The sequence below is a fragment of the Cicer arietinum genome, chromosome 3 (genome assembly GCF_000331145.2).
Source record: "Cicer arietinum cultivar CDC Frontier isolate Library 1 chromosome 3, Cicar.CDCFrontier_v2.0, whole genome shotgun sequence".
NCBI classification, from domain to species: Eukaryota; Viridiplantae; Streptophyta; class Magnoliopsida; order Fabales; family Fabaceae; genus Cicer; species Cicer arietinum.
This window is the reverse complement of record NC_021162.2, coordinates 39,198,772-39,224,526: the sequence shown is the minus strand read 5'-3', so window position 1 is coordinate 39,224,526 and position 25,755 is coordinate 39,198,772. Positions and strand designations below refer to the sequence as shown.

Genomic DNA, 25,755 nt, shown 5'->3' with positions numbered 1-25,755 from the left:
CTGACCTAACCTGTCAATCATACATCACACTTGTTTTATATATTCAATTTTTTCTAAACCACAATTTTGTATAATAATCAATCAAAGTTTTGTTGTATCATTGTTCTCAAGCAAATAGCATTTGCAATTAGCCACATAAAGTCTAAGGCCAATATTAAATCACAAATTCATCTGCAACATAAGTCACATTGACATGACAACACAACTCATACAAATTACATTCTCAAGTATAAATTACATCATGATCAACTTAATTAAAATTCGACATTAATCAAAGGAAGGCAATATTGCTGCACCATGAGGATTTACTGGTAATTTCAGCAGCATGAATATTTCTTCTTCTGCACATATAATACAAATTATAAGGAAAAAAAAAAGTTGTAGAACAGAATAATATCGGTGTTCAAATTAGAAAGAACCAGTGACAATTGCATAACATGATAACATCAATGTTCAAATTAGAAAGAACTAATGACAGTTGCAAAACAAAATAACATCAATGTTTCAATTAGAAAAAACCAGTGACAGTTGTAGAACAAATTAACATCACTTGATAAAAAATGTAAAACACGTTATATATAATCAAACTAATTCATCAACAAAATTTGTAGAAAAATGCCCCAAGAGCAATGCAAAATTTTCTTCAGTTTTGTTCTATTCTCATAGCGGTGAAACTCCAACATGACATTTATGTATCAAAATTTAAACAAATAACTAAGTCAAGTTTTCATATGCATTGCATACCCAACAATTGAATTGTAACAAAGTTGCAAAGATTACCTTACATAGGTTTTCTTTTGTCAATTTTGATCAAATCCCCCAAAATTAGAAGTTGATGCAAATATATGGTAAGTTGGTCCAATGCCACAAAAGTATGAGTCAGATGGTTTATAATTTATTATATTGACAAGTTATGCAGTAAAATGACAATCAAATCAAAACTTCAAATAAATCCTCGTTAGTGCAAACAATAGCAAGCTCCTTCAAAAACCTTTTGCTCCATCTTATCCAACTCATTCAACAACATTACTTGCAAAAATAAATCATAAATAATCCAAAAGAACATTGAAATCATTTACAATGAACTAAAAATAAATGAAGCGCCTTATCCACGAAGCCTTCTTGATCCAAATAGATATGGGACGACTTGTCCCAAAATCCAGAATTATCTCCCAAAAAATAGTGGTCAGCTGCTTGGTTGTGCATGACTGATGATGAGTCTTGTGTGAGTCCAAAAAATCAAAAAAAAGGCAACCAATAATAAATAAAAAACTGAACATAATTAAAACAATAAAACTAAACATACTTAAAAGCAAATCATAATTATGAAAGGATAATCATAAATTGGACCTTCAACAATTTAAACACACCCTAAAGGCTATGACTGAGAGGAAGGTAGTGGACCACTTTCGACTGAGCTTTCATTTAAATCAATGATACATTAAAAAAAGAGTGAATTATCTTGTTAAACACATATAAACATTAAATATAACAATGCATACAATTTTTTTTTAAAAGCAGCGCACCTGCTAGTACTTCCTCTGAAATATCATACTCCTCATCAAATATGAAGTCTTTAAATTGGTAAAAAGACGACTTCAATCAATTATGGGTGCATATTAGAGCCTCCACCATTTCTGGATTTAGGGAGCTTTTATATACCTCTAAAACCCTACCCCCGATGCTAAAAGCACTCTTAGAAGCCACAATAGAAACTGGTGTATGCATAATATCTCTTACCATTCTAGAGAAAATTGGATAACGACAAGCATTGTGTTTCCACCACATTAAAATCTCAATTTTTTCTAAAAACTCTATACACTTCTCATTAGTTTACCTCTCAAGTTCGTTTTCAACATCAGTTGAATCCTTTTCCTTTAACTGTTTTTTAAAAGTATTTTACCGGTGTAAATGTGCGCTTGTGGAACCACACAAAAGCTAATGATTTTTTTTTGGTAATTCCACTCATTATCAATAAAATGGGTTGTGAGTATCAAATAATTAAGATTTTGAATAGAAGTCCAACAATCTATAGTAACAGCCACCCTACTACAATCAGACTTGAAGAACCCTTTCAACCTAATTTTTTCATCTAAATACAACTGGAAACAATCTTTTGCTACAATACGTCTTGATGGTATAGTAAATTGGGGTTGTGATTGATTACATAAGTACTTAAATCCCTCCCCTTCAACTACTTTAAAAGGTTCCTCATCCAAAATGATAAAAACAAACAAAGCTTTTCTACATGCTTGAGCATTAAATCTAGAGCTTGCTACAACAAAACTAGACCCCTCACTTGTTGAAAATTAAAAAATAGTTTGGTTAGGGTCCGCTGCTACATTTAAAGGATATTTTGTGCATCTTGTTACGTGATGTTTCATATTGAAAGTGCCATGCGTCTTAGCTTCACAATAATACTTTTGATGGCAGTATTTACAAGTAGCATTTCTAATTTCACAATTAGGAATTTCATTAAAGTGGTCCCAAACCTCATAAGTTTTTCTATAACCACTTGCATTGCCTTTTCTCTTCTTCGCAATTAGAGGAAGAGTAGTTGCAGGTGCAGATTGTTCATTAGGTTGGTTAAGAGAATGATTAGGTGAAGGCTGCTCCATCACTAAAATATATATGATTGTTATGGTTAAGTCTAGTTAAAGTTTAAAATGTTCAGTTTTTAATCAAATGTTTAATTTGATGAAGTTTTCTTAATTAATTGTTAAAGTTTTCCTATATAATTAATTATCATCCAACTCTAACCATTTTGTGTGATCTATTAATGAATTTTGTATATGAAACAACTCATATGGTTTGGGCCTTTAGCAACTCGCATTTTGTTTTTTAATTAACAATTGTATTTGATTAAGTCTTTTTTTTTTATATAAAACAACTCTTACTATAGGACAATAGGAGTTGCTTTAGCAAGAAAGTAACAATTAATTGACTAGTCAATTAGTTTAGTAATTGAGTCACTTGTTATCATACAAAATTCATACAAACTCAAACAAGTTCAACCGATAATCATATTATTTTAGCATAACATAAAATTATATAACCATATAAGTTCATAATTAGACATGTTCACGATTTGGTATTAAATGAAAATTGAACCGAACCAAACTAAACCGCAAAAACAACTTGAGAAAACTGAACCAAACCGAACTGAAACTGTAATGGCTTCATTTGAACTAGATTGAACCAGTTCTGCGGTTTGGTCTGGTGCACCGTGGTTTTCAATGCAGAACTGAACTAATTTATTCACCTATTATAAAAACCAGCATGTGAATTTTCAAAAGGAAACAACTTTTTCAATGAGTGGTTGATATAATTAAATTCAGTTTAGTGCTTAAGTTATATAAGTAGTTTAGTTTTCTTAAGGCAGTTTGGTTCAGCTTGGTTCAAAACAGTTATTTGAACACACTTACTCATAATCATAACACATAATCTAAAAAACCATGTAGTCTAAAAAGCCAGATTATTAACATAGACTTAATTACCAACTATAACCAGATTTAAGCAATAGACTTAATTACCATATCACATGAAGCAGATTATTAGCATGCACTAGACAATAGACAAGTTAAATTATTCTACACTAAACATTATAAACAAATCAAAGATAAATATAAAACTAAATAATATAAACAAATCAATCATGAATGTTAAACTAAAAAAAATAAAAATAAATCAAACACGAATGTAAAACTACAAAGAATAAACATGTCAAACATGAAAGTAAAAAGTAAAACTAAAAAGAATAAATATAGTAAACATGAACATTAACTCAGAAAACCTAACTTACAACCTTATGAACTTAGAAAACATTAACCCTAGAAAGGCATAAACATACTTAAAAAGAATAAACATATCAAACCAAAAACCAAAACTCAGAAATTACAAGAAAATAAACCTTAAAATAGAAAATACAAGATTATAAAACAACAGTCTACAAAATAGCAAGTAAAAAAAAAAGTAAATAACTACAAATTTAAAACTAATAAATCTAAATTTACATAAACTACAAATGAAAGCACTATCGATTGGAAAAATGAATCATAATAAATTCCATCACTATCTTAGAAACATGAACAATAGTAGTATAATCAGTACCCAAGAAATCATAAAACACTAAAAAAATCATAGATTAATCTTATAAACTTAAAAATACATTAAGAAACCTTAAAAGAAACCCTAATAAACTAACCTTCTCTAAAGGTTCAACATAGAAATGAGATATGGACAACCTCTATATATTATCAATACCTAAACATAATGGAAACATCATAACACAAATGTTAGTGAAAAAAGATCAAACCCTAAAACAAAATAGTAACTTCAATGAGAAGAACAAACCAAAATAAAATACAACAACATATAATACCTTTCAAGATAAACATTGAATAAAGAAAGAACAACTTTTTAAGATAAACATTGAATAAATTTTCTGAGATTATAGAGTTAGGGTTTGGCAAAATTTTCAAAGGAAACTTACCAAATAGATTTCGTTGCATGTGTTGTAGGCTAAAGTGAGATGGCGGCGATAGTGACAACGACAATGGTGACCGTGACTGTGAGCAACATAGACTCAGATAAGACTGTTTGAGTCTTTGAGAGAGACGAGAGAGAGAGTGAGGGGGATATGAGTGACTATGTTGAAATTTGAACTGAAGTGAGTGTTAATTGGGCTGGGCCGCTGGGGGATTGTGGGTTATTGGGATTTTTTTTTAAAAAAATTGCCTTGGACAGGTTGTGGCTTTGTGAGATGTGAGTGTGTTAGTACTGAAAGTGAGTAGTACTGTGTGTGTATTTTACATATTAATATATAATATAAAACTAATAATATTAATATATAATATAGAAATAATAATATAATTCGGCCGGGTTCGGGTATCGATGTATCCAAGCTATCCATCCGAACCCAACCGTGTAGACCCATGTGAACCCTTATTTTTCACCTGTTCAACCCATCAATCTGAAGAATCCTGCTTGCAAATTTAAATTTTCTATTGGATCAGTCGGGTTCAGGTGGGTCCAAATATTGTATCCACCCCTAGTACACATTACCAATAATCATTTTATTTTTATTTAAATACATATTGTATTCTCTATTTTATTTAAACTTAATTTTTAGTCTCTTTATTTCTAAAACAAAGTTTTTTATATCTTTTTATTTATTTATTTATTTATAATTTATGGAATTTAGTTATCGCTCTTCATTTTTTATAATGTGATATGTTTAATAATGATGTGACAACGACGTGATACAATTGAATTGAAAAAAATTCACAAAAATGGAGAGAATAAAAAAAAAATATTAAAAGTTAATTTTCAATAACATACATAAGAAAGGAAAAGTACATTTAAGCCATTTTTTGTTATGTTTGGTTTATCCATTTGGTTAACTACAAACGAATGGATGTGAACAAGCGTTTTCTACACTTCTCCCCATTGTTCCACAAGACACTCAATCATTCAAAGGTAAGAAGACCTAACAACCCATTTCTGCTGCTTCCTCAATGATTCTCAACTATTTTCTTCCTCTTTGTTTTTGAATTCCTAAATATGGTTCACCCTTTAAATTCCTTATTATCATCCCCTAAAGTTTGTCTTCCTTTGAGTTCTTCCTGTCTCACTGATTTCAATAGGAGAAGGAAATTGAATCTTGGTTTTGTTTTTTCCATTTCTCATCACAGTAGTTCAAGAAGTCTAGTGTTTTCTGGTCACTTCAAATTTGATTTTCGAAGATGTGGGTTTTTGTTAGGTTACCCTGAACAACTCAAATATGATGCATTTTTTAAACCAAATGTTGGAGATTTGGCTCCACCTTTAGGGTTTAAATTGGATAAGATAGCTACTGATAGTCAATTGGTCGAGGATGAGGAGAAAAATGATGATTCTATTGACTGTGCATTAGTTAATCATGAGTCGGAAGGCTTTAACATTTTGGATCGTGTCCAAGAGAGTTGTGATGAACGAAAAATGCATGGTGATAATGATGGTGAGGAAGGTGAGAAAGAAGAGTATGATGGTAAGGTTGATGTTAGAGCACTTGCTAATAGCTTGCAGAGTGCTAAGAGTGTGAAGGATGTGGAGGAGGTTCTTAAGGACAAGGGTGAGTTGCCTCTTAAGGTGTATTCCACCATAATTAGATGGTTTGGTAAAGAAAAGAGAATGAAATCTGCCATGATTCTTTTTGATTGGATGAATAAGAGGAAGTTAGAGAGTGATGGCTCTTTTTCACCTAACCTTTTCATATATAATTGTCTATTAGGTGTAGTTAAGCAGTGTGAAAAATATGCAGAAATGGAAGCCATTTTGAATGAAATGGCTCAAGATGGTATCAGCTATAATGTTGTGACGTATAATACTTTGATGGCAATTTATCTTGAGAAAGGGGAAACTGAAAAAGCTCTCGACATGCTCGAGGAAATCCGTAGAAACGGCCTTTCCCCATCTCCTGTATCCTATTCTCAGGCCTTGCTGGCATATCGGAGAATGGAAGATGGCAATGGAGCTTTGAGTTTCTTTGTTGAGTTTAGAGAAAAGTATCACAGAGGTGAAATAGGAACGGATGATGACGGTGAAGATTGGGAGAGAGAATTGAAAAAGCTTGAGAGGTTTACGGTCCGTGTTTGCTATCAGATAATGCGATGTTGGCTTGTCAGTTCTGAAAACACAAGCAGCAATGTGTTAAGGTTTCTTGTTAGTATGGATAATGCTGGGATTCCACTGACTCGTGCTGAACTTGAGCGACTCGTGTGGGCTTGTACTCGCGAAGATCACTACATTGTTGTAAAAGAGTTGTACATCCGGATAAGAGAAAGGTATGATAAGATCAGTTTGTCTGTCTGCAACCATACAATTTGGTTGATGGGGAAAGCGAAGAAGTGGTGGGCAGCTTTGGAGGTATATGAAAATTTATTGGACAAAGGGCCTAAGCCGAATAACTTGTCATATGAACTGGTAATGTCTCACTTCAGATTTCTTCTTAGTGCAGCTAGGAGAAAGGGTATTTGGAGATGGGGTGTCAAGTTGTTAAACAAGATGGAGGAGAAAGGGTTAAAACCTGGAAGTAATGAATGGAATGCAGTTCTTATTGCTTGTTCTAAGGCTTCAGAAACTTCAGCAGCTGTGCAAATATTTAGAAGAATGGTCGAAAATGGTGAAAAACCTACTATTATTTCATATGGTGCTTTATTGAGTGCTCTTGAAAAGGGAAAACTCTATGATGAAGCCTTCCGTGTGTGGAACCATATGCTCAAGCTTGGCGTCAAACCAAACGCATATATTTACACAATCATGGCTTCAATTTACACAGCACAAGGAAATTTTAGTAGAGTTGACGCCATAATTCGGGAGATGGTAATTTTAGAAATCGAGGTAACGGTAGTGACATACAATGCAATAATCAGCTGTTCTGCGCGGAATGGTATAAGTAGTGCAGCATATGAATGGTTTCACAGAATGAAAGTTCAAAACATCTCTCCCAATGAGGTATCTTATGAAATGCTGATTGAGGCACTTGCAAATGATGGAAAGCCAAGGCTTGCATATGAGTTATATTTGAGAGCTCTGAATGAAGGCCTTGTCCTCTCTTCAAAAGCTTATGATGCAGTTGTGCAATCCTCTAAGGTTCATGGTGCCACCATTGATGTAGGTTTTTTAGGACCTCCTCCTGCAGATAAAAAAAATAAAGTGCAAAAAATTAGAAAAAACATTGATGGCTGAATTCTACAATCTTGCTGATGCTCCCAAGAGAAGTAAACTATTTGATAGAAGGGAACTTTATCACACGGACACAAGAAAGTCCATAAGTAATTTATTACACTGAAATTAGCATAGTCAAATATTTTGTAACCTCTGTACATTCTTATCTGTTGCAGCTTGAGCTTTTTTTGTATCCTTAGCCGAGACGGTAAAAGAATCACACTCGTGTTTACTTCCATTTTTGAAAGAAAAATAGAGATGTAACACTTCCTGTGGAGTTACTATTGAAATTATGACTCATATTTGTAAAGAGATGGAAGTTTGTTCCTTGTAATAAATTTTTGTTTTTCTCTGAACATTTTATCTTAATTGGGTATTAGAATCAAACCAAATAATTAGTGAAAAATTCTAGAGTGTACAAAGGATTTCCAGAACAAGAAGAACGAAAGACCATATTTTCCTGCAATTTGGTCGTTTTCATTTCGTGAGGTTTCAAGGGAATTATATTCGTTACCCAATAGCAATGCTGGTATCCGTAACCAATACTTGTTGCGGTTGGATACATGTGTGACTGTGATGCAACAACTGAATGAAATGAAGTTGAGTGTGCAAAACATATGGAAGAGGCACTTGAGCAGTTGATGGATAATTTCATTCATGGTATAGCTGGGATTTGCTCATCAATTTGACTTGAAAAGTTCAGTTTAATAAATCAATAACTCAGTTGAAGTTATCATATGGGTATTGTTGTGGGAAATATTATATAGATACAAACAACTATAAGAAAGAAGAGCAATGTATGTACAGACAACATTTAGTTAGATATCCTTAAAAGCTACTTGATCTGTCTCAGTTTTCTAAAACAAAAAGGTAACGGTTCATTCTAGCCAGGTTTCTCAATAGACTCATTGATCTCAAATGTAGAAAGGAAGACATGAACATGATGATAATACACTATTTTGCTCAAATATGTTTACATTTGTGTTCATATTTCTGTATCATTAATTAACAAGTGTACATGAAGAATAAACATGGTGAGATACTAGAGTCATTATCAAATACATTTTGATTTTCTATCCAAAATGAAATGAAACAATACACCTTTGACATGATATTTTGTATCTTTGGGTTAAAAATATACAATACAGTTTTCGTGGCAAGATTCTTAATCTCATACAATATGTCGTGACCCTTCACTAGACCCATAATTTCTTGTCCCCTTCAAAGATTTCAAACTAATCAACCGAGCAAAGGCACTCTTTGATCTATTCATTGTTGGACTTGGTGGTGGTGCTCCGTGCTTCTCGGCATGATCATCCGACAATGTCTTTACAAGTTCATCAAAACGACGCCTGAAGGTTGGGAACCTTGACATGGATTTAGTGATCCCTTGCAGCCTATGTAATGTATAACAGAAATGAACACAATGAGACAGAATCTTGAAAATTAACTAGCTTTTGGTGTGATCATAAGTACCTTCTAGCCAAAGCATCAAGTTCAGCACGCTTGACCTCAGATTCAGGGGCTGGGCCAATAGCTGAATTTTTTAATCGCTCTGCATCACCACCACTTAAAAGAACTAATTTGCAGAGGTAGTCTTCTTCTGAGGAGGATAAATTTTCAGCTTTAATTTGTTCTTTAATGATCAAAAGGGGATTGAGGAACCATTCAAAAAATTTCTCCCTTGGTCTGTTTGTGAGAGTTAGTTCAGTATCATCATCTACATTGAGCAAGTAACACAAATGGTTCAAGATATTAAAAGAAAATAATCGGAAAAAGTACAAAGGAACAAGATATAACAAAAGAAAATAAAATGATGTAAAAGGGTAAAATATTCTTTTTATCCTAATAAAATTGAGAAAAATTGATTTAGTCCCCGTAAAAATTTATTTGTTTGGATTTAATTTATATATATTTAATGCATATACATTGTCAGTGTAAAAAGTTTTTGCACTGACAACGAATCACAACCGTCAAACGTTAAATAATGTTTGACTTTGATGGTAACCTCTTTTAAAGTAATTGACATAAGTGATTATGATATACTGACAGTGTAAAATATATTACACTTTTGGTGCATGCAAATTAAACTCTATTGGTACTCAGTCCCTACATTTAACAAAAAATAGTATATCAGAGGCTAAATGCACACAATATTTGTATTATTTAAGGACTAAAAATGAATAGAATTTGTGTAGAAATTAACAAACAAATTGTCAGCATTATATGAACTAAAAACATAATTAACCCTAAAAAGATAAAGAAGTGGAAATGAAAGAAAACTAGAACTGCTGCAAGGGGTCCACTTACTAATCAATATACCCATGGAATTGACTTTCGCCGAGCGCAAAAGTCCCTGGAGTAAGCAATATGCAGGCAACCCAATAGTAATAACATTACTCCCTTTACCAGATTTTGCTTCTTCAATGTCTTTGCCGGTAATTAGACCTTCAGAAATCATTTTTTCTCCTACAATGCAACATTCCTTGAACAAGCCATCCAACAGCTACACATTATCATGAAATATATTCGTTTAGTACAGATCCTCAGGCTGCAAAAAAGGTGATTACTGAGTCATACATCAGTAGACTCAAAGTATTACGAAGAATACCTCAAGTGATTTCAACTCGACAATGTTATTTTTCATTGAAGATGAGCGAGAGGGAGCCTTTCCAAAGGAGCTGGGTCTTGAGACGGAAGCTGAACCAGAATTTTGTTCTGATGAATCTGGATTTTTCCGGTATTGAGGCCTGTCAAATACCAAATGTGTAAAAACACTAAACAAAAGCATCACTGCAAGTCTTAGTGATAAATATAAGTAGGGGAGTAGAACCAAACCTAGGGAAGCACTTTCCTTCTGGCATGTCGAGAATATCATTGCTGTATTCATCATAAAGGGACAAAGCTGCAATAACATACCGAAGGCCAAGCGAGAAAGAAGATTCCTGCATTTCAAAGAAGAATTAAACACAGTTCATATCAACCTAAGTGAGGCTGTCAAAAATGACTAGTCAGATATTGATAGAAAACCAATTTAGTGTATTTAAACTAGGGACACCCCTACCTCCATTGTAATAGGATGAAAACGAAAGATGATTAATACAAAAGAAATTATAAACCTATCACTTACTAGTTAATAGATACTTAACGTCAATGGGGTTATTGCGTATAATGTTAATCTTGACGCATCGTGATAACATATGAAATTATTATAGTTTGATATCAAGATTTATAGGTATGATCTAAATGATAATAACAACATTCAATCTAACGGTTGATTTTAAAAAAAACATTTATTTTTAGGATGTTATTGAATGAGTGTAACTATCTGAGTATAATTTTGATTTCCTCTCCCCTCACTCTCTCTCTCTCTCTCTCTCTATCTGAGTATTATTTGGTAGGGTATATATATATATAGGAGAGAGAGAGAGAGAGAGAGAATCTTAAAATAAGAAAAAGAATAAAAAACTAGGAAACTGTATGACAATAATAAACGGAAGGACTAATCTTAATTATGACTATATTCCACAGGAATAAAAAATTCCTGGGCATTTACCTAACCCATCACATTCAAGCACAAGGTAAATCTTTTGTGGAGAGTATGGTTAGAATCATGTCCCCGTTTATGGAAGCTTTTCATCAGAAAGATCTGAGGAATCCAGATGCCTAGATCATGTTAACTAGGCCCGGTTAGGAAAGTAGTTACTGTAATTAATTAGTTATACTGCCATAAGGGAAAGCAGTTAGTTGATTATTGAGTTGTGGCCTGTGGGAGGAAGTAACGAGGCTCTTAAATCCCTGTCAATTGTTTTTGTTTCTTTTGTTAAGTCGTATTCTCTGAACCAATCTATCATGTGTCATAACTAGATATATCTATTCTATATCTTCTATGTAAAGGCTATACACTAAAATGGCGTAGCCTTTTTTATTTCCAAAATCACCCTTCACTTGCTTCTCAAATTTAATACCTAACTGCATCAAATTCAATATTTTTCATCCGTAACAACAATATACACACGTTAGCACAATAAAAAAGGCAGACAGATGGGCATGAGATGCGTGCCCATCTGAGTGCTAGTTATTAATAACAGTAATACAAGTAGAGGGTGCAAAGATATGAGAATTTACCTGATAAGCAACAACCCCTGCATAAGCACCAAGAAAATAACTTGCTAGAATAGATGCCAAAACTGCCCCAGCAACAGCCAATGGCCACAGAAGGATAGCAAGACCTGCAAAAGGTACACATATTGTCTCCAAGAAAGGGCCTTCCCGGCCCACTAGGTCATGAAACAATCGGTGCCACCCTTTGAAAAGCATGTAAGGACCTTTGCATAGTGCAACAACTGATATAATTGGCACATCCACTAACATTCCAATAATTGCAGCTAGAAAAGCACCGGGAAGATATAGCAGCCTGCATAAACAAAAATCATTAAAATTACAAATTAGATTGATCATTATCGTTATAAGTCATCTAAGTTTAGACAACATCATATTGGTGTTGTATGACTCATGCTCCTCTAGAACTCCTTTTCATAGCCACACAAATGTCATGGCCATATAATTCATGATTGGAATCTCAATTTGATAACCATAGATTTGAATGACAGAAAATCACTTTGGTTATTAAAGTTTCCGCACTATGATTTCTACATCAAAAGAAACGTATCATTCTCAAAGATTCTATCCAGTACCAATGTCTTTTGTCAATATGTTCCATTACAATTTGTTCAAGCAATCTATAATTAAGTTTAGCAGGAAAATGATACAATACATGATTAACATCCACAGACCAACACTGCAAAAGTATGAAGCATAAAACAGTAGAGCCCACCAAAGTATGAAGCATAGATTTTCAAAAGATTATATGAAAAAAGTCAACTAACTTATAGTTGTTACCTATTTTGCCTTTTCGAATTTGAGCGAAAACAAAAAGTTTTGATTGGTTACAATTTAAAACTCAGCCTAATTAACAAACTAGTGAAGTTGATTATGCAGGATAAAATTTTAGATGTGGACAAAAATACAACAAAATCCAAGGAATGTTTCAAAAACATGAAAAGTTGAAAACATAAACAAACAGAGGCTTCCAGTGACAACACCTGATTTCATAGTATTTAGTATTAGGAGGCCCCTTTAGGCGGAGGTCATCCATAACCGAGAAGTAAGAATGGAAGCAAACATCTTTTGTGTCCATAACAACCATGTAACTCCTTTCTATAGTGCTCCAAGTACCATCCTGAGATGTAAGCATAAAAAATTTCTGTAATGAATGACAACGAGATAACAGAAACACCGAGCATTTTATTGCCACGTAAAATAAAAACATACAATAAAGCAGTGGTAAAGTTTGTCATCTTTTCCTTCTTCCACAGCTTCAATAGTAGCAAATATTGGTGAAAGATATCCATAGGCTACTCCACCTACAATACTTCCAATAATACCGACCACTGGCCATGAAATCAACAGCACTGGCAGTACACATATGAAGATAACAAGCTTCAGAAGAGGTCCTAATTGTTTAGCTCTGTGTGTTAGGGGAACCACTATAAGTAAATTACAAATTTGATAAACGTATAGATCAACAAAGTAGCTTGAAAGAGTGGCGGTCAAGGAAAACACCTTAGAATGCAGTAATAAGTCCAAATGACATGTGCTGGCCATAGTCCAAGTATGATAGCAGAGTTCCCAATTGTCATTATTAAACATGTCAATGAACAAAGAATGACACCTGAAGCGATTCGCAGTTTGAACAACGGTAAGTAAGGGTTACATATCGATTCTATGCAGCATAGACACTTCAAATTGAAGACGTGTCTGATGTCCAACATGTGTCAGTCATCGGCCCCGACTTGACACCGATACATGTAGTACCTTAACATTTTCAAATTATTATATGTATCAGCGTGTTGGTGTCGACGTCATCTCAGGTGTCCGTGTATGTATCAGTGTTTCATAGATCATGATTCTCAACCAAAATCCAACATGTAATTCTATTCAGGTATTGTAAGCATGACACATAAGAAGCATTCTATTACATAAAATGTAATGCAAAATAGAACAAGCATACATATCAAATACTATATTTCTGTGATTCAAATAGGTTCCTTTTGTTGTTGTTGCAGTTTCTAAATTATCTGTTTCTATGATATTGTATCATCAACAAATCACTAAGATAAAACCAAAACAGAACATGAGTGTTTTAATTATTCTTAATTATAAGACATAAATTGTTTTGTAATATATTATATTATAGGTTGCCGCTTAGCAATGACTAATCTCAACCGGTGAAGCTATTGGACACATAAGTTGGGTTCTCCCTTCCCAACCAGATTTTCTCCATACTTCGAACTCCTACTCATAAGCTGTCCTAGTACCTTACCACTCAGACAAGATAATTTAAGAAAAAATAGATTATGCATCATCACACGGTTGTGATTAGCCGTCAGTGTAAAATAGTTTTATGGTGATAATACACAACCATCAATCTCATAATTAAATCATTATTGAAAATGTATTGGCTGCTATTAACTTGAAAAAAAAATGAAGAAGAAGGAAAAAAAAAGTGTAAAAAAGGAACACATGTAAAAAAGTCAAACAAAATTCATAGCAACATCAATGGTTTTTTTTTTATCAGATACCAACTTTAAATAAAAATGCCAAGAAGTTCAAAATCAACCGCAATAACATCAACTTGTAAGTTACCAAGTAAAGCATAGAATGAAAATCGAAATGAAGACAGAAGAAGAAAGCAATTGTGACGACTCACCTTTGATGTTGCCTAGAAGTAGAAGGCCAATGAAGAAAGGAAGAAAGTGGATAAAACTCAACAATGAAGCACAAAATCCCGTAGGAGGCTCCATTATTTCAGATCTATGCAAAAACAACACAGAAAAATCACCACCGCTCTATCACAGTTTCACTTCACTCAAGTACGTAAGATCCAAATTTTAACATTTAAAAAAGGTTGCAAACCAAATTCCCAGAAACTAAAACCAGTTTACTCCAACCACATAAAATATAAACTTGCAAAAAATATTCAAATTTGCTCTTAAATGAACTTCAATCTATTCCTAATGGGCAAAGATTCCACACACAAAAAAAAAAAAAACAACTGGGTTACCAAGAATCTTCGTTGTCTTGGTTTGTGCAAGTTGATACTTTTAAAAAATTAATTTTGGTGAAAAAGGTGTGGGGTTGTATTTTTTGGGGACAATTGAAAAATGAGAACAATATGATTAGTTTATAGAGCAGTTTATTTTTAAAATGAATAGAGCAATTTAAATCATAGGAAAAGACTTAGAATCACATAATTCATAGCCAAATCCTCGTATCTCGGATTTATTCATTTCCACCTTTCCTTTCCCCTTCTTATTTGCGATTATTTTTTATTCTTTTGTGCTTATAGTGAAAGCAAAAGCAAGTGGGAGAGAGTATGTGTGTTCTGTTCTACATGTGACACAGGTGAGTTGTGAGTTGTGAATTGTTGAGATGTGTGATACTATGATTTCAATTGTATTTATTAGTCAATGACCTATTTTTTAGAATCATTAATATATTCTCTACCTCTTTTGTCTCATTTTAATTTTAATAGTCTAAGCGTACTACTAACAAACAACATTAGTTCAATTTATTTTAATATAAATGAATTTTATTTATTTAAATATTTTTATTAATTATAATTAAATTGAGATATAATAAATAAAATAATATTAATAGAAAAAGATAACTAATAATATATCGTTATTGTAAATAAAAAATAATTTAAAATATAATAAAATATCAGATGAAATATTTAAAATCTTCATCTTTAAAATGAGACAGAAGAAATATATATTTACTAATAATATTCTAATGACTTCAAATTTTTTAATCACGTATTTACTCTATTAATAAAATTATATTATATTACATTTTATAAATGATTCTCTTATTAAAAAATATGCATTGTTTTAATTTATACATTATAATATTGTCAAGTAAGGTTAATTTTTTTTGACAAAGTTGACTTCTTAGTAATAACTTATAAATAATTAAAAGAATTATTTATTATTTAAATTATAAAATTAGTATATGTATTTAGTTATTTGAATTGCATTGAAAGATGGAAATATTTTAGTTACATGCATATGCGTATAAAAATAAAAACAATTTTTTTTCTGTCATCTTATGTTGTGACTTGCTAGTGAACTCTTACTCGCCATGATTTGGTGAGTGGTGAAAGTGGTAATGGAAAATTGAGACAAACAAAATTGTTTATGCAGTTTATTATCTTAGTTGTCATGCTATTGTTGGTGATAGAATAGATGGATAATTTATTGAATATACTATTCTTAGAACCCAAACATTGACGAGTTCATAGATCAATTGATTATTTAGCATAAATATGGGATAGCATACAAGAAAACTTTTATGTAATAAATTAATAACAATGCACAACAACATGTGGAGGAAGGCGGCGGCTAATACATCGGTTTTTTTTCTTCTAAATACTCTATATTTTTTTAAAAATCGTCGACTTATTCTCTTTATAAAACTATATGTATAAAATATCATCAATTAACTCTCTTTTTAAAATTATATATTAAAAATATTTTTTTTTTATTCTCAATTATAAGTTATAAGTCGCCTTTATAAATGGCGACTTTCTTAAGACAATTCTTTTAAAACAAAAATTTGGTGTGTTTTTTTTTTTTTCAAATTAACAACTTAAATATACTTTATTGGAGCTGGAATTACTGCGGCTGTTGACACCAGACTTACCCTCCAATGGATCCTCGTTCCCGATATTGTTATTTATTGTCACTACTCTCCGTGTTAAGATTGGGTAATTTGTGCGTCTCCTGCCTTCCTTGAATGTGGTAGCTGTTTCTTAGGCTCCGTCACCGGAATCGAACCCTAATTCTCCGTCACTCGTCACCACCATGGTAAGCCATTATCCTACCATCGAAAGTTGATAGGGCATAAATTTGAATGATGTGTCGCAAGCACAAGGGACGTGCGATCCGACGAGTTATCATGAATCATCAAAGCAATAGACAAAGCCTGTGTCAACCTTTTATCTAATAAATGCATCCCTTCTAGAAGTCGGGGTTTGTTGCATGTATTAGCTCTAGAATTACACGGTTATCCGAGTAGTAGATATCATCAAATAAACTATAACTGATTTAATAAATCATTCACAGTTTCACAATCTGAATTAGTTCATACTTACTCATGCATGACTTAATCTTTGAGACAAACATATGACTACTAGCATGATCAACTAGGTAGCATCCATTAATGACTCTGCAATAATGCAAGCTTTGCGCCCACGAAAGGTAATCAAAACTTGCATAACAACATGCATAAGGCAACCATTATTTAGGGACAATGTGAAAAACACAAAAGTTCATCTCAAGCACTGCGTCCGAAGATTTAGTCAATACATGGGCACCTTCCTAGACATACGAGTACATCTAGAAAGGGCTCATGCGAATAACTTCAAAAGCCACCACAAGACCATGCAACGACAGGGGATGGATCAAGCCTAAAAAGCCACACGAATACCATTTTAAAAGTAAGCGAAACAGGAACCACATACGAACACCAAAGGCACACAAGGGCGTACAACGAAAACTGACAAAGATTACATGCAGACCGTTCAATGCAAAAGCACAAAGCCGACAACACACAAACATCCAAAGCATAAATCACATGCCAACGTATCAGCAAGACCCAACATCCTGAACACCCCACGCCCCACAACGCAAATGATTGCAAGCACATGGAGTCGTCCAACAATGTCGGCTCCACATCGCTAAGCATGACAAATTAAATCCAATCACCCTTGTGTCAAACACAAGAGACAAAACTTGAGGAACACTTGCTTCTGAGTCGGGACAACTACATTGGTCCGTGACTCCAAGAACAACTAAATCCAAAGGTTAACTTTAATCTAGGACTAAATGAAGGACCGATAAGAAACCCAACGTATTTAAAAGCTCAATGTAGTCACACCCCAAATCTAACCAAGATTAGCCCACCACCCATTAATCATAATGACGCTGTCTGTGAAGACTGGAGCAAGCACGAGAACGATCCATGGAACCCAACACTAGGATTGGTTGACACTGGTGAAAGGGTCCCCAATACCTCGAGATCATATGAAATAGCTTACCACAACTCAAACAACATCTACCCATGAGATGCCAATTCCTGTTCGAGCCAGCCAGCCCAGTACACGAGCTTGCCCAGCCAGTTTCAGAGCTAGACGAGGCTGTCCAGGACATCTCGTACCTGCCTTAGTAACAAAAAGTGACTAGGACAACGTTCAGTCCAAGCCAATCACCCCGAGAAAGAGCTAACAGTTTTTGTTTGAGAGCTAGCCAAGTTAGCTCGTGCACACCTTAGTCATGACCTGCGAGGTCCTCCCCCCATATATGTTTGATATGCTTTTTCCAGTTTTGTAGAAAGAGAACCATTTTTTTGCTATAGGAGGAAAACTACTTTTGAGGGACCTAGACTTCGAATTTTTTCATGAAATTTTTCACAAATATTTATCAACACAATACCAATATCCACACAAAAAAACAGTGAATTTTTTAAAAATTTTGTAAGGGGCACATTTTCGAGTTGAGGTACCTAGACTGAGAATTTTTTTCATAATCTTTTTACAAGGACATTGTCAATAATTAAAGAACACTTCCCACAAAAAATTGGAATTTTCTGACAAGGGATTATTTAATTATAATTTTTTTAAGTGCATAAAATATTAAAAGTATAATTAAAAAAAATATTAAAAAATTAAAAAAATAATAATTTTAAGCAAAATTTATTAAGGGACTTGCATCATAAAACACATAACATGGACATCAAATTTTTGTTGAAAACAAAATTTGGATTTTGTTACTAAGTGACTGAGTGTTGGACATGTGACTGAGTGTTGGCCATCCAACCAACCCGTTGACCTAGTGACTAGGTGTTGGTTAGGTGATGGCTTGCCAGCCTGTTGGCTAGGTGACTAGGTGTTGGCTAAGTGATGGCTTGCCAGCCAGCCTGTTGGCTTGATGACTAGGTGTTGGTCAAGTGACTGAGTGCTGGCAAGGTGACTGAGCCAGCTTGCTGGCATGGGATCTAACTTCTTGCTAGGTGACTGATTGGCCTTCGTTACTAGGTAGGGGAGTCAACAAGCAAGCAAACACATGTGTGTGCCACGTCCACGTCTTAGTTGTAGTCATAGTCGTCGTGCGCATGTCTTGACGTACTTCCCACAAACGGGCCAACTAGTAAGCGGACACGCGTGCGCGCGCCACATCCACGTCTTAGCCGTAGTCGTCGCCCGCACGTCTTGAGTTATCCACACCCGATAAAAAAATTGATTTCGTTGTTACGCCCATCAACTAGTAAGCCAACACACGTGCGCGTCAAGTCCACGTCTAAGTCGTAGGTGTCGCACGCGCGTCTTGAATTACCCACATCCTTTCCAAATTTAGGATTTCGTTGCTACGCTCCTCAACTAGCAAGCCAACATGCGTCTGGGCCCCGTCCACGCCTACGTCGTAGTGCTCGCATGCTTATTGATTTTTGATATCCAAGCCAAATTTTTTATTTTGCTACACCGTCCGTCAATTCACAAGCCAACAGTTGCCTTATCATACCCGCATCCTTCCAATTTTAATTTTTTATTTTTTTTTTATCTTGGACCTGGCCCTGGCTAGGAGCACACCTACTGTCCCTTGTATATGATGGATATGCTTCTTCGAATTTTTTCATCAAATTTTGCACAAATGTTTATCAACACAATACTAATATCCGCAAAAAAAAAAGGAATTTTTGGACAAACGACGATTTTTTAATTTTCTTTATAAGGGGCAGATATTCGAGTTGAGGTACCTAGACTTGGAAATTTTTCATGATTTTTTACAGGGTTGTTACCAATAATTAAATAACACTTGCCATAAAAAATTAGAATTTTCTGACAAGGAATTATTTTATTATTATTTTTGTAAGGGCGGAAAATATGAAAAATATATTAATTTTGAGCTAAATTTATCAAGGGAAATCAAATTTTTGTTCAAAATAAAATTTGGATTTCATTAGTATGGAAGTCAACAAGCAAGCCAACACGTGAGCCTTGGATGCTGACCAAGTGATTGGTTGTTGGCCAAGTGACTGAAGCTGGGTGTTGTTTGACCCAACTGTCATCATTCCCTACTCATGGACAGTGAATAAGCCTTGAGACTCACAATCCTAGTGTGGTCACGAACAATCAATAAGCCTTCCCTAGTCATCCACAGTGAGGTACTATATGTGTGTTGTGGAATAGAATTGATTGATATTGGTGTGAATTGGTGGTAATTAAATTTGATGTGTTTGAGTTACGTAATGAGTTATTTTCAAATAAATGAGTTTGAGCTAAAGTTGAAATTTTACAAAAAGAAATTTAGAGTTGTTAAAGTTATGAAAAAGTTCAAATTTTAACTAAGTTAAAGAGTTTGAGCAAAAAGATAGATTGAAATTAGAAATGGTTAGAGTTTAAAATGTTACTCTTTTAATTACTCTTGGACTGAGTTTAAAAAGAAAAAAGTTTAGAGTATTTTATTAACTCAAAAATGTCGGTGCTTTAATAGTCGAGTGTGTATATGTGAGATTTGGACAATATTTATTTTATTTAGTTTTAACTAAATAATGTAGATTATTTGGTTTTAAAAGTTTGGTGTGTGAGAAAGATTTAATTTTGGGAATTTTGTTGTGGTTGGATTAATTTTATTGTGAACAAATTGTTATAAATATTTATGTTTATGTAGTTAGCTCCTTGAGTCTCGTAAAGCAATCAAGATCGTTGACACTGAGTTAGCGGTGGGGAGAAATCTGATATATTAATGTTGTTGTGGTGATTAATTTTTGATGTGATTGTGTATTCATAACTGATAATATGGGCGTTATGAATTTTATTGAGGAAAATCCATTTTGAGTGTACTCTGTGATAAATTTGAAAAATCGTTAGTGTTAAATGAGTATTAAAGATGAGGAATCTTTTAATAGCTGCATTCACTTAATGATTATGGTGAAAAGAGTCAGAGTATGCTCATGGATTTCATAGTATATGGTGACTGTGATGGGGCCATGGTGATGGTGGTGACTGTGATGGGCCACGAGATGATGCCATGTGATCTGTTGGTTCATCTTTGTAGGTCTGTGATAGACTGCACTTTTTAGTAAATTGTGTTGACCCGTGATAGGGGGCACCTCGGTAAATAGTATTGGTTTGTGATAGGCGGTATATTTACGATTTACGCTTTTTAGTAAATCGTGCTGACAAGTGATAGGTGGCACATCGGTAAGTAGTACTGGTTTGTGATAAGAGGTACATTTACGATTTACGCTTTTTAGTAAATGGTGATGACCCGTGATAGGTGCCACCTTGGTAAATAGTATTGGTCTGTTATAGGCGGTACATTTACGATTTACGTTTTTTAGTAAATCATGTTGACCCGTGATAGGTGGCACCTCGTTAATTAGTACTAGTCTGTGATAGGCAGTACAATTATGATTTACGCCCCTTCGAGGAGGGTTTTGTTGGAAATTCTGGAATCATGCGCATTGGCATATACACATTGCATTAGGGTGCTTGGCATGCGAGTCATGCTTGTTATACTATGATGATTGTATATACATACTCAGTTGTTGTTGTTATCGTGCCGTAATTGCTTTGAGGTGTGAATTTGAGTTGATTAAGTTTCGATGTAATTATGTGTTCATAATTGATAATATGAATATTTGAAGTGTTAATTATTCAGAGCCATTTTATAATTGAAAATCTGCATTTTCTCAGTTGTATTCGGCTGCGACAGTGCAGTTTGTCAAAAACTTCATTTTTCAACATTGTTTATGCATATTTGGACATATGAAAACCCTTTCAAGGAGTATTCTAAGATGAAAGGTTATTTTGTGCATTTAAAATTTAAATGCTAAGTGATATTTGTTAATTTCGATTGGTGACCCTTTACAATTATTGTGGAATTTGGGCTTTGCCTTCAGATGAGAATCGAGGTCGCCCTACCGATTAGTACTCTAGCAACGAGAATGTAGTTAGACATACTTGACCGATGTTGTGTTAGGAGGAACTTGCGGGACGCGTGGAGATTGTCGGGTTATTATAGTTTTAGTAGTATGATCATATTAGTTTGGTTGTATAGGGACTAGATGTCTTTCTTTTGCGGTTGTAATTGTAATTATTTTATTTTGGGAAGACTGTACCTATAACTTATACTGTCAGTTTGACTTTTGTTTTGGTGGGTCCATGTTCCATTTTTTTTATCTGACTGTGAGGGAATATAGAGATTCTTGGGGCAGTACTTTTGTACATGTGACTGCCGAGAATACCCCAGAGGTATGAGCTATATCTCATAGGTCTCATAGCCCCAATGTATTTTTCTGTTTAAATACTTTGGATTTTAATCCCAAAAACTATTTTAGGTTGTTGGTAATTATGATGTAATTACTTATGACTTTTGTCGTTTGCATTACAACTTAATATTTTATCCAAAGGTATTTCATTGATTTATGAATTTATATTTGTTTGAAAAAAAAATACATTCGCGTTGTTAAAAATTGGGGTGTTACAGTTTGGTATCAGAGCTTTGGTTTAGATTGTAGGTCAACCTGTAGGTTGGGAGTTGTTATTTGATCATGCGTCGGGTTAAGTTGTTTGAGTTGTCAGGTCTGGTGTAGTTGTTATGTATTGATGTAGTCAGAAGTTATATTTGGAATTATTCTAAGGGATGTTGAGATTTCTTCTTGATGTTGGTTTTGAGGAAACAATGCCTCCAAGAAGGAATGACGCTACAAGAGTCAAGATCAATGGGGATGATCAAATGGCTGAAGCTATGAATAACATGGCTGCTTCTGTTGCTGCACAGACTACTGCAAAGACTCTGCGGGATCTGGAGAAGAGGGAAAGAGAGATTTGTGCTGTTGAGTCAAGGGGATTGGAAGATTTTCTTCGTTACAATCCTCCAAAGTTCAAGGGTGAGGAGAGCCCAGAAAAAGTTGATCAGTGGATTAAAGAAGTGGAAAAAATCTTCGAAATGATTAATTGCCAGGGAGGGTTGAGGCGAATCTTGACGACATGGGGGAAAGAGAGATCTGTGCTGCTGAGTCAAGGGTATTGGAAGATTTACGTCGTTATAATCCTCCAAAGTTCAAGGGCGAGGAGATCCCAGAAAAAGCTGATCAGTGGATTCAAGAAATGGAAAATATCTTTGAAATGATTAATTGTCAGGCAAGGTTAAGGCGAATCATGAAGACATGGGATTTATGAAGTGGTTCCAAGGACACATAGGCTATGTTGTTGATGGTAACTCGAAGATGATGGGTATGGATGGATTAAAGTTAGACTAATAGGCGATTTCATGTAAAGATCTAAGTGGAGAGCTTTTTAAGAAAAATATTAGATGTTCGCCTAGTATATTTTAGGATGAGACTGAATGAAGTTTGATAGTTGTCAAAGAGGTGTGAACACCATAGAATTATTGAGAAGACATGGATTTCATTTGGAATAGCATTTGGTGCTTAGGTGTCAACGAAAGAGACTTGTATTGAAGTTAAGGGGCGCTGCACGTTAGGGGTAAATACTACCTTGATTAGATAAAGTACACTTTGAGGAATAGTCGACATCTTGAGGGGTAGAGTCGAGCATTCAAGTTAAACTAGATTTGTGACTCAAATTGTTAAGTATGAATCTCATGAAGATTATAGGAGTGAGAATATATATTTCTTCGATAAGTGACAAATCTCTGTGTGGATTAGGAGATGGTAAGTATGGATAGTGATTTTAGATGAAACTATAAATGAGTAAGTGTGAATTTTGGGTGAAGTCTGGATAAACACAAGGAGTTAAACCTTGATGTACTGAACAACATGTTACTATTAAGTGGCATTGGAAGTATAGAGTACGAGAATACTTAGAGATTGTAGCAATTTAAGCTTTGAGTGTTTATTAAAGGATGGTAATTACTAAGAGAGTGTGAATATTTTGATAAGTCGGAGGGATTATTCGAGATTTGATTTGGGACCCTAAGATGGTTGATCTTTAAGTCGATGATTTAAAATCCACAAGGTTAGATGGAGGACCAAGTGACGCCTTAAACTTGTATAATTGAGGTAGTTGAGGTAGGCAAGGGATAAATAATTCAAGTGATGGATGAGAGTGTTTGAAGATCTACTAAAAATGTTGTGTTATGATTAGAAGAGTTTTTAATTAGTGAGATTACTAAGACGATTATAGTCAATGATGAATAAGACCTTGTATTGTATCTTAAGATGAAGTTAGGCGGTGTGATGAGTATTTGGAGATTTCGAGGATCAGATTTTAGAATTTTATTTAATGAAAGAAAGTGAAAAAGAAGAAATGTAACGAATGATTTATAGTTTAGATGTTGGTCTTGGGAATCCAAGCGTTAAGCTTTAAAATGAGTGTTTCAATGACTAGATGGACGATGAAAAATAATTGGGTCTTTGAGATATTTTACTGCAAAGTTATGAGGATGAGGTTTATAGCTAATTATTCCATAGGAAATGCTTATTGGGAACATTTGAGAAATAGTTCTTTAGGACGTTCGATTGTTTTTCAGTTTGCATCTCGGTGAAGGTTGAGAAGGAATAAGAATCCAGCGAGTAAGCCAAATATTGGAAAATGTGTCAAGAAAACTTGTTGGAGCAGCACATAGAGATGTAGCTTATGTCAATTAAAGATTCATGAAAGGAATTATATCACCTGTAATTCAAACATTGTTATTTTAAAAGTATGTCAATGATACAAAGGCACTACTTGAGTACATGTCATGGGGGTTGCTATTGTATTTGTCAATCAACAGAGTTAAATGTTTGTTTGGTAGTGAAGAATTTAACATGAAATGGAAAAGTTTGGTGGGACCTAGTATGGCTTGATTTATTGAAATCACTATAATGAAGATGTATCAAGGTTCGGGGTAGAAATTTAAGGTTTGTATAAATGGAAAAGTGATGGAGTGAATACAATGTGTTTGACCTGTCATAATGAAAAGATAATCATCAAGCTGCAAATAAAGGACGCGACGGAATTGAGAAGTATTAGAATAAATTTTGGCAGTAGATGTAGGAAAATTATTTTCGAGTTTGTGTAGAATTGCGAAGTATGTAAGAAATTGAATAGTGAAACGTGAATTTGAGGTGTTAGGCATGAGACAAATGTAGGTCTTAATCAGTGAATTAAATTCAAGTTGGATTTTTGTTGGAGACGTGACTCTTGAAATGAAGTACTAAACTGGATGGAAGTTTGTGTGTCATAAGTAGTATAGTTTTGGCATGTTATTGAAAACATTTGAGGAAGCTTGGATCACCAAGCAGATGTGGGGATGAAATTCTTAGAACACTACGGTTTGGCGTAGTTGTGCGACTAAAGAAAAATCGAGGATTTGTGGACAATGGAGAGATTCAAGAGTTCTCGACAGTAATGATTGTTTGGTGCTCAGTGTGTTGGTGTCATACTCAGTGTTTCAGTTTGGTACCAAATGGATGTTTCATATCAAATGGATGTATATGAGGCTATGTGACATAGCTATGGGCGATTGTACTTCATCGATAGGATCAAAGTTATAGGAAAATGAGAGAAACTTAGTTGACCTCGAGAAGATTGTTTGACCGCTTGTGAATAATGTCCAAAATGCATTGAAGTTAATTGTTCCTGAAACTCCCTTCATACACTTGATTTGATCTTGGTGGGAACAATATTGGGCTTGTTCTTGGACCATCAGAAGTAAGGATACGACTAAGTCCAATTCAATATATTTCTCAATCTATCAGAGCGTTTGACTTTTGTCCATAAAAAAATTCACTTTTATTCTTCATAGTCACTGACTTGATTGTCGGAATTAGGTGTTGTGATGCTTGAATAACCATAGTCAGAGGCAGATGCAAAGTTGCATGACATAGAAATAGTGGCTTGGGAAAAATCAGTGCAACATCAGAGTGTGTCGCGTATGAGAGGCATCACTCTGGAACGTGTTGCAATCTTAAGAGTTA

The 25,755-nt window shown here is 34.1% G+C and overlaps 2 protein-coding genes across 3 annotated transcripts; one reads left to right on the top strand and one right to left on the bottom strand.

The window, feature by feature from the left end:
* Window positions 1-5,372: 5,372 nt before the first annotated feature.
* Window positions 5,373-8,063, top strand: LOC101492373 (uncharacterized). The gene is given in 2 exon segments (XM_012712521.3): window positions 5,373-7,719; window positions 7,721-8,063. Coding segments are annotated over 2 exon segments (2,268 nt in total). The 5' UTR covers window positions 5,373-5,562; the 3' UTR covers window positions 7,832-8,063.
* Window positions 8,064-8,648: 585 nt separating this feature from the next.
* On the bottom strand, window positions 8,649-15,197 carry LOC101491805 (uncharacterized membrane protein At3g27390-like). Of its 2 annotated transcripts, XM_004488879.4 has the most exons (11): window positions 14,834-15,197; window positions 14,480-14,583; window positions 13,333-13,441; window positions 13,042-13,237; window positions 12,813-12,949; window positions 11,836-12,124; window positions 10,546-10,652; window positions 10,319-10,457; window positions 10,018-10,213; window positions 9,184-9,427; window positions 8,649-9,104 (listed from the first exon to the last, which is right to left on the bottom strand). In XM_004488879.4, exons 2-11 carry the CDS (start codon window positions 14,571-14,573, stop codon window positions 8,879-8,881), a joined length of 1,737 nt encoding a protein of 578 aa, XP_004488936.1. In that variant the 5' UTR covers window positions 14,574-14,583; window positions 14,834-15,197; the 3' UTR covers window positions 8,649-8,878. The 2 variants fall into 2 exon arrangements, with proteins under 2 accessions (XP_004488936.1, XP_004488935.1); XM_004488878.4 differs by having other exon boundaries at window positions 14,480-15,196.
* Between the last annotated feature and the right edge of the window lie 10,558 nt (window positions 15,198-25,755).